This window comes from Caloenas nicobarica, chromosome 2, assembly GCF_036013445.1.
Source record: "Caloenas nicobarica isolate bCalNic1 chromosome 2, bCalNic1.hap1, whole genome shotgun sequence".
NCBI classification, from domain to species: domain Eukaryota; kingdom Metazoa; phylum Chordata; class Aves; order Columbiformes; family Columbidae; genus Caloenas; species Caloenas nicobarica.
In genome coordinates, this window is record NC_088246.1 from 25,283,741 (window position 1) to 25,302,065 (window position 18,325).

Genomic DNA, 18,325 nt, shown 5'->3' on the forward strand with positions numbered 1-18,325 from the left:
GTACACTTCCTGGAGTCTGTCATTTGATTGTGTCAGCAAAGTATATCACATCATGCGTTTTCAGTCGGTAGGAGAGTGATGCTAAAATCATATTGTAGGCTCTCACACACATTTCTAAAACGGCAACTATTTTAGTTAATAGAACCTCATCTATTAATACATTTACATCTTATTTAGGGTCCTGCACTTTAGTGAACTTGCTCTCTGTACATGGATGCCAGAGCTGAAGTTACTCGTTGCCTTACGCGGATACCAAAACACCCCGGAGAGCTGGGTTGGGGAGTAGCAGTTAGTTCATGTTATTAAATTGCTGAAGTCTAGTGGATTTGCATGTAGACATAAACATGGTGGCATGTAGAAAGTCTTTCCAATGTTATAGCCTAGTGGCTGAATTTTATGACTCTTTTGAAGATTATGATGGTTGGTTGCTTAGTGCTTGAGGATAAATATTGATATTTTTGTTTCTAAAGGGCTGTGAGATAACAAATTCATACAGTCCAATGAACAGTACTGTAACTGTATGGAAAGCAACTAATGCTTTCAGAGTATCTAAATCTTTGTATTAGGATTCATCTTCAATAGTGGATCAATATACAAACCCATTTGCTGGGTGCAAATTTTCAAAACGCGTTCACGAGATGTGAGGAATGGCATGGAAAAGCGGTGAAGTTTTCTAGTTCCAAGTTAATTAAGAAAATTGTATGACTGATTAGAGACTAGCAGTTTAGCAAAGTAAGTATTATAGTAAAGCTCTCTTTTTTTCCCCTCCTCATTCTTTTATAAGGTTAAAATGTAACTGAAACATTTTTGTCTACTTTGTTAACATTTATTTGACCAAATTTTAGCTCTGGAGTTTTCTGGCTTTGGCAGGCTGGATGATTTTAGAAAGGCTAGGGGAGGAGAGGGGAAACACTTTTCCTTACTAGGGGCTGAAAGATTTTCTTAAACACATTCATTAATCCATTCATTAACACTGTGATAATTCCTCGTCCTTCTCCACCTCCCCTCCAAAAACTGTTTCGAAGGGTTGTAGGACATTGAAGCCCGACTTTGTGCCATTGGGGTTTTTTCAGCCCAGCTACAGAAGGCTTCAGGATCCAGTTTTTAAAGTTGCTGTTACACATAGACCTGGTGAAACAGGAGTCTATTTCTGTCAGTGTGTGACTCTTTTGCCTTCCCATTATTACCAAGCCTTTGAAACTCAAGGCAAAAGCAAGGGAGGCACTGTGCCTTTGGAGACAGCACCGCGCTGGTGATCTCCCTCGCTTAGCACCGAGTAGAAAAGGTTCTGTTTTGTGTCAGCACGCTTGGCCTTGATGTGACAAAGACTTCCTAATGTTTCAGGCTTCAAGCATAGATGATATGTGCTTTTTTATAGAGCAGCATGAAACAGGCTTTCTGTTGCCCTTTCTTTTTTTGTCACTGACAGCCTGGGCCAATCCACTTATTTCCTCTTCACTTTGGGAAATACAGTACCAATGCAGGTCAGATGCTTTTTTCACTCTGTATCACCAGAGGCAGTTGTTCAGCATTCAGTATGAGAAGGATAAAGTTAAAAAGTAGATAGGAGCAATATATAAATAATGTATGTACAAGTAGGTTAGCTAAGAGACCGATCGGCTAGTTTTTTTAGTCGTTAGTTTGAGGTATGGCTTTTTCTGAAGCAGTCCAACGCTGAAATGCACTTGGTTTATTTGTGTCTGTCATTGTAACCTGACTTGAGAGTATTTTCATACACTTAACTTCTGTTCCTTGTCCAGAAAATAACTCAGCTGTAATGAACTTAGCTGTTCGTAGGTCTGTCCGTATTTAAATTCTTGGGACATGGCAGAGCAGACCAGATCAGAACCATGCTAATTCTGAGGCTTTCAAGCTCACAGTGCCATCTGGAGGGGTTCATTCAAGTTCAGTGCCCTTGGTTATTAGCACCAACAGTACTCTAACTTGATACAGATTGCTAAAAAGAATTGCCCTATGTGCTGTTCCTCTTGCTATCCTGTGTTGTCCTTCATGGTACTTCAGCTATAAATGTAAATTGTGGTGATCCCATTGGTTTTCTTCAGAGTACTGCAGAGGAACGGCTGTCTTTGAAGCTGAAAGACCCTCAAGTTTGTATATAGGTAGAGAATATAGCATTTCTTCTTTGGAAATTTTCATAGCCTTATTGCCATCCTCTAATACTCCTGAACCCCTTAAGTCTCCATAAGAGGAGACATTCTAAGGTCATGCTCATGTTATTTGGGAAAATCTGACTAGGAATGCAACGAACAAATAAGTAGATTGGAAATACCTCATTCCTGGGTGATTGTTTTCTTGTTCATTCAGCCTAATGTTTCCCTTTTACTAAATTCAACATCTGTTGAATGGAACCAATAAATTAAAGCTCCATTTGCCTCAACAGATAAGCAGATTTAAAATTCCAAAGAACATTAATTCCTTACTTACAGTTCAGATTTTCAGCTGCGTGATATAATATGTTGAACATATTTGCAGGTTGCTTGCTCAGTTATCTTCTTCCTGTAGGTTTTTATCTCAGGATTTGGAAAGAGTAATGATACTCTCCTATTTGTTGATTAGCAGAATAGAATAATAGAATAAAATCAGTAGACTTTACTAGAAAGAAGGTTTTTTATCCTCTATATTTGATAATTTTCCATTCATTTCACTCTCAGTTATCCTTTTATTAGGATAGGCATCAGGAACCTAGAAGATGCAGGCAGCTCTGTAAATCTGCCTACCCTTCAGGAGTTAGTGCTTAGACCTTTTGAGAATATGACATAGAGTGACAAAGTGCCACTTTTTTTCTCTAATACAGTTACCAGTTAGCCTGTTCAGCATCTCTTTTGGGGGCAAACTGTCAGTCTTTTACTACTGGTAATTGGTAACAAGCTTTTACAAAGCTCGATGGCCAAACAACAAGTGAGTTTCTAACAGCCTAGGGGAGTCTCTGTGACCTAAATCTCAGTGTTGCTGTCTCCCAGACTCTCTTCCTTATCCCTTTTGAGGGCCTCTGATCTGCTGCCATGGAACATAAAAATGTTACTGTACATTGGAGTCACAAAATCAGTTCACAGGTGAGAGAGATTTTACAGTAGGTTTGGGTTGTTGTTTCTTGGTTTTCTTTGTTTGTTTGTTTGTTTCAGTTGTCCAGAGTAAGGCGGAATAGATAACCTGAGACTTAAACCAGAGCAGATCTCCAGCTTCTGAATGATGTCCAAAATTCAAATTCAGATTGGCCTTTTTGGTTTGCTATTACTGGCTTGCAAGACACCTAAATCAAGACTAAATGGGACATTTCTGTGCTTTATAGGTGATCAAAACTAATCCCACCCCAGGGCCATGCTTTTTGTCCTTTCTGTCTTACTGAAAGACTTTGTCACAATAATTGCTTAACGGTGGTCAAGGGGAGTGAGTAGTGACCTGTCATTACTAGGACAGGTGAATCTTAAATTAATCCTTCACCTTTTAAGACAAGATATCAGTCAGTCTTATTCTAAATATTTCAGTCTGAGTTATCATTTGGGGATGAGAATTCAGAGCATTATAATTGGAAAGGCCTGAGCCTTTCTGTCACAGGACTGTTGATGATCTTCCGTGAGTCTCATGATGCACCCGAGTGGCATCTTGCACTTTCAGGGAGAGTCTGTCTGATTCTGGGACATACCGTAGTTACCACTTGTACAGTACAGTTTGCCACAATGCATGTTACACATTCAGATGCAACTTAGAGAAACTCTTTGTCATTCACTCCATACACAGAATAAATACCCCTTTCTTGGACAAATTTGAGGCTCTTGTGTTGGTGGCAAGTCCCAAGCAACACCTGACAAGCAATAGTGTTTCCCTTTTGCCTACCTTCTGTGTGCTTAGTTACAGATACTGCTCCTGTGGAGAGTTTCAGTCTGCTAGACTGAAAGTTTAAGCTATGCTTCCTGCTGTTAAATGCAACATTTACATCAAAGCAATAAAGCAAGGAGTTGTTTGTTAGGGTCAACGAGCCTTTTTCATCTGTATTGTGAGACCGGATTCTCAACTAATACATATTATTATTGCTATCAAACACAGGATTGTGTAGGGTCTCTTTATAACAGGCAACATGTCTTGTTCGTCCACAGAATATAGTGCTAACATCCAATTGCTTCCCATTTTTCAAACTAATGGAAAGCTGAGAGCTGTTGTAAATGGCACTTCTGGAAATCTGAAAATAAACGCGTAATTTTTCCTGGACAATTTTATTGTAGATTGTCGTGCATTAAAAGGAAAGAAACATAGTGTCATTCTCGGAGTTCAGCTTAAAATTTCGATTTATTTATTACAATTGAGCATTTAATTGTACACTGGATATTTGATAGAAATAATTCAGATGATAAACATGGACTCCATAGTATAATTTTAAAAATTGCTATAAAGTGGACATGTCTGTTTCCAAGAGGGTTGCTTTTTTTGCCTAGAAGCAGGACTTGTACATCCTATGAGCTGGTAATTGCAAGTTGTTAGTCATTTTAGATGCAAAAGGTGAGAGGCAAGGATAAGGAGCAAAATCGGCTGTTACTCATTATTGATGGAATTTTTAACAGGATCCAGTACTGCTTGGAGGATCCAAGGTCTTACCAGCATGATGGGAAAAGCGGGAAGCAATGTACTGGCAGATAAATGGGTAGTGAGAGAAGACGTGCTCTAGATCGGTTTTCAGATGTGCTGAAACCTGTGGTAAGTTGCATCGGAGCTGACTGTTCCTGATGCCTTCCCGGCGTAAGGTGCTCAAAAGGCTGAGGGAGCTGGGGCTCTTTAGCTTGGAGAAGAGGAGACTGAGGGGTGACCTCATCAATGTTTATAAATACATAAAGGGTGAGTGTCATGAGGATGGAGCCAGGCTCTTCTTGGTGACAACCAACAGTAAGACAAGGGGTAATGGGTTCAAGCTGGAACACAAGAGGTTCCACTTAAATTTGAGAAGAAACTTCTTCTCAGTGGGGGTGATGGAACACTGGAACAGGCTGCCCAGGGAGGTTGTGGATTCTCCTTCTCTGCAGACATTCAAAACCCCCCTGGACACCTTCCTGTGTAACCTCATTTGGGTGTTCCTGCTCTGGCAGGGGGATTGGACTAGATGATCTTTTGAGGTCCCTTCCAATCCCTGACATTCTGTGATTCTGTGATTCTCTGCTGTTCCTCGGAGGCGGATCAGTGCAGGGACCCTGTTCTGAGTGTTCTTCAGCTTCTGGGTTTGTATCCTTCCTCCTCCTTGAGTAGCTCCCGTGTTTACATCTTTTGCTCTTGCTTGCAACTTTTGTAACTTGACAGAGACATGGCATTGAATTGTCTCCAAACTGCAGATTCAGAACTGACAGAAGCAGTGTTAAGTTCTCCACAGACTTAGTTTTGGCATTATCAGGCTCATGTGCCTGGAAGACGGGGTAAAGGAATCTATAGTTGTATCAGTTTGTATTTGTTTCACATTTTGTTTGAACTAGAAAAATGATTTTTCTAGACACACAAAGTCTGGAAGTATTTTTCTATATTAATTAAGGTTTTAATTCTACAAAAATTATTTTCCTTAGTTCCCGTGACTGTTGGTGGACTTTTTCGTGCTTGTTATTTAAATGTAGATAGATCCTCAACTCTAGTTCCTGAGTCCCATTTTTGAAGGAATTAGGTGTCTGAGACTTCCCTGCCTTGATGTGAACATCACAGATTGTATTCGTTCAGCAATACCTTTTTGTTATGCTGCTTCTCTCATTTCTAGTTTTTTAAATTTGATTAAAAATCTGACAAGTCTGTGTATACTTGAATGTGCAGAGTAAAAAGTGCAATGATTTGTGCATGTATCTGTCACTAGTAGTGTAGTTATTTCCAAAATATTAAATGCTCATACAGAAATTTTCAGTTGAGAATTTGTGTAATACAAAAATATAAAAGTTTAGTTTGCATATGCATTTAGCTTTCATATGTGCCCAGCTTCAGCAATGTTTAAACAGAAAAAATAAAGTCTGCCTATAACTGCCATGATAGAATTTCATCTATTAATTCTGAAGAAGTGAAAGTCAACAACTTAATTTTGAAAGGAGAGAAATCTGGCATACCCAGATACCTCGGCTGAAATATGCAAAATACTTGAGGAGAGACACAGAGTAATTCACTTGTCCTTGAGCTGCACGTCTAATTTTGTAGACAAATAAAGGCTGTAAAGCTGCTTTAAAAAAGCCAACTTAACTTTCCATTAGAGAAGGTTTCAATCAAGTTGGGGAGGAGAGTTCTTGACCAGTGGTGCTACATGTCTCTCATGATTGAAACATAAAAAGTAGAAAAAAAAAGCAAAATCTCTCAGTAGTTACAATTGAAGTCAGGTTGTCTGTTTTATGTCATTGTGGCATTTGGGCAAATTCTGCTCTTCTTTTGGATAAATTGAAAACTTTAGTTGAGGTAAATTTACAGTTTTAGGAGAATGTAGTGATGTTGCGAGGAGACAACTAGAAACCTTCATCCTTCTCATTTTTGAGAAGCTAAATCTGTGCTGCTTCCCCCCCCGCCCCTTAAACTTTGAAGCCAAGAAGAGACTATCATTTCTTTTCTGGTTCAGAATTTGTGGAGTTTATAACCTTTAATAGATTTTTGGTGAAACAATCAATGTTGCGTAGTTAAAAAACAGAAAAAAAATCATGAAGTGGAACTAATTAGGGATGTAGTAGGGAAGAAGTATTAAATATACAGATGAGCATATTTGGCTCAGCAAATCTTCAAGTCTTCCTCCTGTAAAGAGAGCAGGCGCCATATGCCAAGCTGTCAGACATCCCAAAAACGGAGAGGAGGCTGAAGAGACCCACGAAGAAATGCAAATAAAGGGTCATAAGCATAAACTAGGCAGAAGTCAGAACTGATCTGTCAGTGATGCGTTTATTTAGATTGGGGCTTCTCAGCTGTCCTGGGGCCAGATGAGAACCAGCAAGCGCTGCGGGTGACAGGTCGCACAGTCACCGGGCAGTGAGCGGGAAGGGGGGTCCAGGTGTCCTGCTCGATTTGGGTCTTGCTGAAGAGGTTGGATGGATGCCTGGCTGTCTCGATTGGTGAATATCGTGAGCAAATATGCTATCTTTTCTGTAGCTTTTTTCTTAAAATTGCAGCAGATTTATAAAAAAATTATATTTGGGTATTAGTTGACTTAAAAAGCATTGAAGCTTCAGGGTCTTTATTTGCATGATTTATATTTACATTGGAGCTACATTTATAAGACATATTGTAGCACTTTAGTTAATGTTGGAGTCTTCAACTGGAAAATAATTACTTTTCTTTCCAGATTTTATGGGTAAGATCTGCTTAATTTTTAAATTTAATTGGTAAAACCTGCCATGCTTGTTTTTCTTATTTGAACAGAAATTCTGTTCTTGTCAAGAAAAAAATATTTTAAATGGATTTTCTTGTGTAAACCACTATAAAGTGATTAAAAGTGATAAGCTCTTCAAAAGGCAGTGTCTTACAGTATTTGAATAGCTTACATACTAATTGGTTTTTCAACTGGGCGTCTGACTCACCTGTGACTTTTTGTTCATCAGCATGTTTTGCTACAAGGTAGCGTGTCTTGTAATTTGCTCGCTGTTTTTAGGCTATTCCATCATTATGTATTTTGCTGTTTCTTTGTGATGTCTTCAGTAACTTGATCTGCTTTTTGAGTTCTAACATGGAGTTTTTAAAAATCTTTCTGCTACTTGCTGGAATAAAGGTTTGCTTTTATCTGTTTCTGGTTTTGATGTATTTGTTACTATAAAATTGAAAAATGAGATCAGGAGTTATTTTATTGTATTTGTCCTTTACAATGACATTTGTACCTTTACCTTTGAATGTTTTGATTTCTAGGTGGCAGTCTGTGGAACAGTAACTTGCTAGTATGAAACTGAAAAGGAATTAATAGATTGTTGGTTAACATTTAATAAATTTGTTAAAGCAAACTGTGTAAAGGGAATAATAATCTGAATGTGCCTCAGATATGCAGCATTAACTTCCAACTTGTTTTGAGTAGTGATTAGTTTGAAGCTTTATGTAGAGCAGCTGGTAAGCATTTATAGAGGATGTCATTAGTAATAAAGAGGAAAACTTTCACCTTTAACAAGATTTTTGTCTTCACAGCTTGCCCAATTTAGGCAGCGGAAGGCACAAACTGATGGTCACAATGGATCAAAGAAGCAGAAAAAGAAGAAGAAAACAGCAAATGTCAAAGATGAAGAATCAATACAGGATGGGATTGATACCGATCGATCTCAAGGTGATGAAGCATCCACGTGCAGCAGCCGAAGGGGAGCAGCTGCTGCTGACTTTGCTGTTGTCAGGACTTTGCATAGTGGAGAAATTATCAAACACAATCAGACTTACAGCATTGAGGTGAGTTTGTGTCAGGCTGCAAACAGTTACTGGGGGAAGGGGGTTGGGGGGAGCAAAGTAGTCTGTTAATTTTGAGAGTGGGACAGAAGGAATTATAAGAGATTTTGGATATTAATTCATTGCCTCCCCTGTCTGTCCTTTCTATGTCCAGAGAAGGCACTTTCTACCCATTTGCTGGCATCATGTTTTCCGTGGTAGTCAGTGTACTGTAGATTATGGAAAGTTTGGCTCTGCTGTATTCCCTAAATGGGCAAAAATTGGTATTGTTTTCTTGCTTCATTTTGTGCTTTTTCTTTTATTAGAAGTTTACAAATTACAGTGGATTTTTGATCACTGCAGCTATGGCTACAGCAAAATGCAAAGCTACACACCTTTCCTGTAATTTGAGTCTTTCTGGTTAACGGGGAGGAGGAATGAATTTAGATAAACAGATGGTCTACTTTTACTACTTAATGAAATATAATCCCGATTGCTAGTGGCTGAAGGTAGATGCTCTGGGAAGGTTGCAGGGTGTCCCGTGGCAGTCCAGTTCAGTTCTAAGTGGAGGTGAATTCATATGATGTGATATGTTGTTCCAGATATGTATCTAGGGTCAAGAGATGCTGATGTTATTTACAGAATAGCTTATTCCATTCTTGAAAGTAGTGCCTCTGAAGGGATGCGAGTGACATTCTGAGCAAGCAACTCAAGACAGATTCCCAGCTCTGTGCACGTAAATGCAGACTTTTCTGGGAGATGTGGTACAGATGGATGCTCCGCATTTTGACTTGTCAGTCCTGTGCTAGGATAGAGCATTCGAAACTATTTTGGCTCCATTATCTCATTTCCAGCAGCTGAGAAGTAGTAGAGAAATGACACTTATTGAAAATCTCTTGCTTTTGTGTTTAAAAAAAAAAACAGGTTACCCTGATGGAGGGGCAGACATAATTTACTGTTTTTAGTCTTATAAGTGCAATGATTTGGACAGAAAGCCTGTATTACAGTAATTGGATTAGAGCTTGCTGAGTTGAAATGGCAGCCAATGTAATAGGCAGTTTCAGGCTAATCCCTGCAATGGAGAATTACAGACAGCTTTCTTGAGCTGTTTGCTTTTTCACCCAACATTAAATCTTTATAGGCTGCTGTGTCAGGAGAGTAAGGCAAGATTACTGGAGGCATTATGCAGGACACTTCTAGCTAAATTTTGATTACACTTTTTTCATATTTTACTGCAATTCATATCTAGAATTGTTCTTTCTGTACCACAAAATAGACTCAGAACATCTAACTTTACTAACTAAAACTCCTGACTGAGCTCTTTGTGGTAGTTTTGTGGATAGAGGTTTATCTCCCTGCAGTTTTTCTAGTATGATTTTTGAGTCCCCAGCAGAATTAGCATGTCCAAATACAAATAACAAAGGGTTCTCTTACTCAATACGAATAACAGAAAGTGAAATAGAGGTACTCCTCTGGGAGCTTATTCCCCATCTGAAGTTAGAGGAGTTCTTTTTCAGGGAGGGCAAAAGTCTGTTTAGAGAATTCAAAGTTATTTTTTACAGTCATCTCTTTGGCTTTTATTTCCTTTCTTTTCCTAAGGGTGGGTTCCTCCATCCCCCAGTAATCCCTCAGGCTACAGAAACTAGTTGGAAGAAATCTGGAAGAGCTGTCATTGTTTTGTACTGTCCTTATCCATTCCATTTAACCTTCTAGCTGAACTTACTTGTAATTTCTACAAGGTTTTCAATCCTCTGTCAGATGAGCAGTCTATTTACAAGATTTATTAGAGAAATATCAGTTGGCGTTTCTTGGTTAATGCCTCTGGGTCTTAATTTGTGTCATGTTAAATGTTTTTTGTCTTCGTCTCACAGAGAGAATAATATATTGAGTTTCTGATTGTCTTTGGTTTCTGTCTTTATTCTGTTGCACCATGATATCTATTGATCTTGACATCCATAGTGTCCTTTTCCATATAAATCTAAAAATAATCTAGAAGGCAGAGCCCAGGATATAAATTGGATCAATAAAACTTTTTGCTTCTTTTTGTGACTTCCTGGAATTAAAAATGGAAGAAAGCAAAAGCCAGTTTCACGGTAAATAATTGCTGAGATTACCTTCTCTGAGAAGTCTTGAAACGATGCATCAGAGCAGACTGCTTTGCAAGAATGTACTAATGCCAGGAAAGCAAAAGAAATTAACCTGTGGCACAGTAATATTGTCCTTGAGTCACCTGGGTAGTAAAAGCTATTACACAAAGCTTCTTAGAAAAGAAAAGTACAAAGTTCTGTGATGAAGAATACCTGCTAATTGTCTGAGGTTGGATTAGTAACTCGTCTTTTGTTTTTCACAGGACAAATCCATTTGGTAATAGTTTTAGAATAGCTTAACTGTTTACTCAAGTAGGTGATAAAGTTCAGAGCTCCATGTTGTTGTTTGACTTCCATAACTCACTCCAGTTGATAGTGCCTGAGACTTGACAGGCAAGGAACAGAAACAGAGTAAGGAGGAGACACTGGGTAGGATTCTTGAGAAGAACTAAGGGAGAAAAGTGACAGAAATATGGAAACATAAGCAGTTTGGAGAAACAGAAACGCCTCAGTGAACAAAGACATAGGTGTTGAATGTGGGTAAGGCGTTGCACTCATAGAAGCATGAAAGCAAAGAGCAACCAAAGGCTTTGACTAGAGAAGAGGTATATTCTGGAATGTACAGTAAGGTGGAGGAATTGAAAAAAAGGATGGATAAATAAAATGTAGTAAAAATTAGCCCAGTCACTTTAGATAATCAAGAATCCCTTGAAAAATGTTTTGAACTTGAAGAATGAAGATAAATGTTTGGAAATGGTCTGTTCGATAGTGAAGTCAGTGCCACAAGAAAAGACAATAGATTCTCAGTAGCATATGGTTCTGACTGAAGCCAGTCATCTTTCCATTTACTGTCTGGCCAAAAGATTGCCAGGATATCTTGCCAGTTTTCTTGGATGCATAAGAAACCCTCTGGTATGATGCCTTCCTTTCTGTCTGTAAATGGTGATCTGTAATAGATTTAGAGATGTGGAAATTACCCACATGCACATTTACAGAGTATTTCATTTTAGAATAAACATTTCTAATGTCACATTACCAAAGAATAGAAACCTAAATAAATTCTTAGTTTACTTCCCTGTTGGTGATGTTTTCTGAGACAAGAAATTTATACATTCAGGACTGGTTTACTTCACTGCAGATTATATTCAGATTTGAGAGTGGTTTATCTCCACTATGATGTACTCTATTTAAATCTGATGGTAGTCAATTGGTTTGGATTATAAATTACCAGGGAATGTATTCCTTTTAATTGAATGGGTTTCGGATTAGGAACTAAGAAAGACGTGACACGGCAATATATAAGAATAGTACTTTGTATCCAGAATGTTCTACAAATACTAAGGACCCATAAAGTTCAGGATGGACCTACAGAGAGAGTTTCATGACTGGGATTTTCAGTTTACATTCTCTTTGCCTCCCTTCCTACTCATGGTCCTCTTAATTAGTCTTAGTCAGGCTGTGATCATCTATAGAGCACTTAGTGACCCATATGAAACCAGCGAAGCTAAAATAAAATAGTTTTCTCTTCTACCACTGGCTAATACACATTCAAGAATGAATCCAGAATTTTGGAGTCACATTTTTGTAACAGTTTACACCGAGGTCATAAAAAAGTCTATTAACTTCAGGTAGAATTCGGTTCCACGAATTCTCAGTCTTGGTTCTCACCTTTTAATATTCTCATCCATTGCAATTGGAATAGTTTAGCACTGGATTTTCATTCCTGGAAAACATTTTATTGTCACCTGTGAATGCTTTCTAAAGAAACATAAAAATCACTTTTCAGTTCTCATGGCCAATTCCACATATGTGTTCTTTTGTGAATCCTGTGACAATATTGGGCATCCAGTGCCAGAAAATGTGACTTATGAGTAATGTTTAACTGCACACAGAAAACAGTTCCTCTGAAATGGACCTCCTGTGTTCCACAGGCTGATTATTCTCGTTTCCTCTGAAGAAAGTATACAGATGAAAGTGTTTTTAATTTTCTGAATATTTAAGTGCTATCATTAAAGGTACTACCTGCAAAGTTGATGGAGATAGTTAAAATACACTGAACAGACATCTCAAAGACTCTTCATAGGCAACTATCAACCACCTTGTCAGTGAAGAAAACATTACATAAAGAATTAAAGCATCTTGCCAGAAGAGAATAGCTGTTTGTAGCAAGGAAATGCAGTGAGGCGTAATTGGTAGAATATGTGTAAACTAACAGCCTGAAGTCAGTGTGTAACAGAAACCTATTTCAAATTCCATAAAGTATTGAGAGGACTTAAAAATAGCTTCGTTGCCATTATCCTTTACAAGCATGTTGTGTGTGTATCAATGAATTTTCTGAAGTTTTTCCTTTTAAACTGGACCCCTGTGGTTCAGACAGATGAGCTGTGTAAAACCTACTTCCTTCTGTTGACCGAAGAAGAATGGAAGCATAGAGAGTGTGTGGCTTAATCATGGAAGGAGCTAGATTTTGAAATAAGGTTGGTTGCGTCTCAGGCACGGAACAGAGCTGCTTGGAGGGCAAGATGAGGGCCTGGAGAATGTTGACTGCTTGTAATGTTATTGATTCTGACAGCAAAAGAATAGCATTAAGTCTTCCAGCATTGGAATCTACTGTGTGAGCTCATAGGATTTAAGTCTTTTTAACGTATTTTTATCAGGGTTTGGATGAACACCTTAGCACAGAAGACAGATCCATTGAACTCAGTTCATTTGGCCATCTTTCTGTACTTGTTTTCAATAAATCCCTTGGCAAAAATACTTAGTCTTAACAGCCAAAAAAACTATTTAGATGCAGAGTTGAAGGAGGTATTTTAGAAATATTATTTATGCTGCTAACAAATATTGTACCTCTAAACTGATGGAGCACCGTATGGTTTTTGCTATTTTTTATTTTAGTTTGTTTTGGTTTGTTTGTGGGTTTTTGTTGTTTGGTCTTTTTTTGCTTGAGATTGGTATTCAGAAAGGACCAACAATATATTAATGTTTTAAAAATCCCGTATCTGGCCAAATCACCATAAAAAAAATAGAGAATTATTTTCAGTAGTCACCTTCCTTTGAGAATTCATATTTTCTCACTCTAGCCTAAGCTTCAATGTAAAAGTTTTTTGCCCTTTTCTGTGATTACTTACTATGTTTGAACTTATGCCAGGATCTTTTTGGTACTGCTTATTTCTTTAAAGAAAAAAGTTACATTTCCAAAATATTATTTTGTACCTGTAGGTTGTATTTTCATTAGAAGACTTTTTCATGTAATTATTATGTTTCCATTATGATAATTGAACAGCAAGATAGCTTTTTCTTTTTCGAAGCTGGGATTTCAAGGAGGTGAAGGTGGCCTTCGCTTTCTGTATATTCTAGTCAAATTCATCTATGCCTTAATATTTTGGAATACTGTCTACATTCTCAGAAACAGATGGAAAATGTCTTGTTTAATATTTTTAGAGTGCCATAATTGTAAACATTTTAATATTTTATTTTAGCCGGAAAGCGAAATTTCCACCACAGTAGAAGATTACAGTTCTGAGGTAAGATTGAAGTAAAACTTTTCCTAACCTTTCTTTCAACTTTTTCTTTTACATGTTTACTGCAATGATGTGCATTGTTTTTCAAGAAGAAAAGGAAAGAAAGAGCAGACGTGATATTATAGAGAAAGCTGTTGCATGTCATTACTGGTATGATTAATGTGCCATTAAACAAGCATTGTGTCAACTACATAATGAGATAGCTACTATAATCAATAATGCAGTAGATCTATGAACTGTTGTAACAATGTCATCATTACGCTTGTATTAATGCTTCGTGTTGCCATTGGAATTGTGGCTGTGCACAATTTCTATTAATTTTCTGTGGGAAAGTATTTAACAAGTTGATTAGGGTTTTAATGAGTTCCAAAGCAGCTGTTGCTCAGCGACTGGCTGGCATTAGTCTGCTGCTGGGAGCTGGTGAGCAATTGCCTTTGTATCGCTTGTTGTTAGGGGGGGTTGTTTTGTTTTCTTTCACTTATTAAGCTATCTCTATATCATATCCACATATGTGGAACTTTGGTATTGCCAAATAAAACAGTTTGTTATGTTTGTAAGGAGTAAACTACCTCATGCATAACTGTGGGTCGAGAATATGCCTGGAAGAGATAGCCATGGAATATCGCAGTACAGTAACTATTGTTTCTAGTTTAAAAAATTAACTTTTCATGTCTCAAACAATCGCATTTTGTAGTGACAGTCTGAGTTTTGTTTTGCAGATCTCTGTACTAAACACTTCTGCAAAACACACCCCAGAATCTTAAGCTTGGCAACAAGTAAAAGGGATGAAGTAATGGAATGAGTCTCCATTACCCAAGTAAATTTAGTGTAGAATACTTTGTTCATCTCTTGATTTAGCCTTTTGTAAGAGGAGGTGACTACACCTTGGAATAACTGTTTGTTCCATACTAGTATTACAGCTGCTCACTGTGAAGCCTCAGGGAATATACACACCAGACAGTGTGTCCCTGGCCTGCACTGCACGGTGCAAAAGTAAAATACTGACCACAGTGGGCAGTCTGGACATGCCCTGAAAACTGGAAGGACTTTATTGCCCAGCTTAAATGCTCTGTCTTCACTTGTTCCTTCTCCCAGCTTGTTCCCTTTGACCAATTTTGTGTCTGTTTTCTGCACCCTGTTTTTCTGTAAATTCTTCCCTTCTTTGTAATAGCTCCTGTGAATTTTACACCTTCTCTTGCCCATGCCCTTTTCCTCTTGCTTGGTTTCTTAGCTCGATCTTATAGGCCAGGGGTGTCAAACTCATTTTCACCTGGGGCCACATGAGCCTCGCGGTTGCCTTCAAAGGGCCGAATGTAATTTTAGAATTTTATGTAATTTAAATTTAAAATTACATTCGGCCCTTTAAAGGCAACCGCGAGGCTCATGTGTCCCCTGGTGAAAATGAGTTTGTCACCTCTGTTACAGGCTTTTCAGCCTATTTCTCTAATTTTTCTTTCTTCAGTCATTCTGAAGCCCAGTTTCTTTCCCAGCCTTTCCACCTTCACCCAAGCATTGTTTTTCCTTCTTTGTTATTTTATTATTTTTTTCTCTCTGCCTTGAAAGCCCCTTCTCCTTTATTCCCTCATCTTATGTTGGGGTCCTCCTAATGTTCAGCTCAACTTGTCCTAGACGAAAGCCATAGTTTTTCTTTGCAATCTCTTTCATCAATCCCAGTTACAGCTTCCTCCATAGATCTGGTCTCAGCCTTTTTAGCTGAATTCTCTTCCCATCCCTCTCTTCCTCAGTTTGATTCTTTCTCTCCCACATCTTCCTCCTGACCTTGTTTATAAGCACCCTCACTTTCTTCTGGTGTGTTGGGAGTAGGCACTTGGGATTACAGGGAAAATGTTCCCACATATTCATTATGGGCTACTTTCAAATACAAATTACTGAACCATATGGACCCATGATCTGGTCAGTTGCGATCATTCTTATGGCATGTTTTTTGTGACGCAAATTTAAAAAAAAAAAAAAAAAAAAATCCGAGACCAGCACTTTTGGAATCGAAGATTCCAGTCCAGCTGCTGGGGAGTACTGTGAAAGAAAGCAAGAAAGCAAGCAGGCAAGCAAGAAAGAAGATTTTTGTGGAGGGATAGGTGCAAGGGGTTGAAGCAAACACTATCTGGGGACAAAAATCTGTTTAAAGATTAAGTATTTTTCATAGATAAAATGTGTTTTATTTTGTCCCAGGAATTAAAGTAGTCAAGAACAAAAAGAATCTGAGTTTGCTTTATGTATGGTAAGATGATAGGGCAGTATGTGCACACGGTTTGCCATTGAGAGTGTAGCAAATACATGTTTGAACAACTGCTATGACCTTCCTGCACCTTTTTAGAATATGCGTCACCATGGTATGTGATTACTATTAAATGGAATATGCAGTATGTGAAGAACAAACCATTAGAAAACAGTTGACAATGGCATTGATGTTCCAGGTTTTTTTACAAGTGAGAGGTATTACATATATAATGAAATATGGCTAAGAAATTTTGATAACTTCTGAGGTTGTAGGAAGCAGTGTAGGAAACTGCAAAAACCCAAGAAAAATACAATCTTTGCATAAGGAAGCAGAATACAGAAAGATCTAGCATGATGCCTTATGGTAATTGTGAATATGTTCTGATTTTTAGTGTTTCACTGTTAGCATCAGTTGAATTCAAAGCTCTATATGTGAAAATTGTTTTTAAAATGAAACAGGTACCTTTACCCATCTTCATTCTTCAAAGATTTCTGTGGGTGCCTACAGAGTATACTAGGGAGCAATTTTTCAGATACTAAAGACAATAGAATTGCAGCCAGACTGCCTTCTGAATGTGCTTTTTAAAAATTGCAGATTTCCTCAAAATTGCAGGCTTCCTCAAAAATGCAACAACAGATGGGTTTCTAGCACTTCTTATTCTAATTCCTGGAAAAAGACCTTTTGCTTCCTTGAGAGTTATTTTCTAAGACATAAGTAGGCAATGCAAAAGTTGTGAATAAAAACATGATACTGGATCTAGTGAAGAACAGACTCAAGTGGTGAGAGTTGCTGTCTTAATAAGCACTTTTAAATTCCAGTTAATGACAATTGGTTAGTATCTGCAAGGAGGAAACAATATGTTTAGGAATGCATGTCTTGTAGGAACTGAATTGTCAATATGTTTCATGTCAGCTGCAATGTTACTTTTATTATTAAAGGGTCTACTTACGTTCATGGTTACCCTGTTAATAAAGCGATCTAAAGCCTTTTCAGTTGAGGAAGATGAGAATAAGTTAAATTTTGTCTGTAATAGCATATTTATGAAGTTGTATTAAATCTTGAGCTTACCTTTTTTTCAGATCCATGACCTTCTTAGCATTCTGAAAAGGATTATTTTAATCACAAACTAAAAATGCTTTTCATTTATAGAGTATTAGGAAAAAAACCAAAAAACACAACAAAACAAACCCCAAACCAAACAACAAACAGACAAACAAACAAAAACCTGAAATTAATTTTCCCAAGTTACTCTAGTTGCTAATTTTAGCTAAGTTTCATATAGTCAGTTGTGACATAACTAGAAAATTAAGGAGAGGCTAAGAACATTAACAAGCAGTGTTGGAAGTCTAAGTATTAATTTTTGTGAAGGAATCAGATGGCCAAAATGTGAAAGAAAAGGGCGAGGGGGAAATGAAAACATGAGGTAAAATTGCTAATCCATTCCAGATGCTTCTGTGTGTCTCTACTACCAAATCAGAGCACTTTTTATATCAGAAGTCTGCTTGCCAGTCTGCAATAGGTTATATTATTTTCATGCATTAAGGTATTTTCTACTTTTTTCAGTGATTGAACAACATGTATTGAGTTATACTGAGCGTGAATTTGCTATTTATGAAGGGAAATCTCTGTAGTACTGGCATTAAAATTACAAGTAGTTACATATTATTACTGTTATTTCTGAAGTACACCATCAGGTCTTCCAAGGTCTACGGAACATTAAAAGGGGTACACTGCTTTCATAAATTAAATCCTGACCTCTAATGGCAATTGTCATGAATTGCTGCCTTATTTCAGTGGTGGACTTTGGTTTTCCGTGTGTTTCTCCGGAAGGAGATTCCTCTCATTTGTCTTAAGTGTATGTATTTGCTGATGCAATACAAACGATACCTTTATTTTTCGCCAATAGCCTAAAAATTATCCTTTATATCAGTAGATACTGTTTCTGTGAATTATTTTGAAAATACAGCAAGGAAGCAAAATCAAACGGAACATCTTTTGAGGGATTTCCATAACCTTCACTTTTTTCGTGTCTTTTGTTCACCAAAACAGTCATGTTGTAAAATTTTTTTCTTAATTTGTGGTTATTTGTTTATGCAATTATACCCAGAGCTCTTGTTACTCCTTGCTTC

The 18,325-nt window shown here is 37.6% G+C and overlaps 1 protein-coding gene across 5 annotated transcripts in view; it reads left to right on the top strand.

The window, feature by feature from the left end:
- The window catches only part of AKAP9 (A-kinase anchoring protein 9), a 111,041-nt gene that overhangs the window by 16,350 nt on the left and 76,366 nt on the right, over positions 1 to 18,325 (top strand). For all 5 annotated transcript variants that reach the window (XM_065627311.1, XM_065627312.1, XM_065627315.1 and 2 more), the window contains exons 2-3: positions 8,122 to 8,373; positions 13,916 to 13,960. In XM_065627311.1, coding sequence (XP_065483383.1) covers positions 8,122 to 8,373; positions 13,916 to 13,960 — 297 coding nt within the window. The remainder of the gene's footprint in view (positions 1 to 8,121; positions 8,374 to 13,915; positions 13,961 to 18,325) is intronic.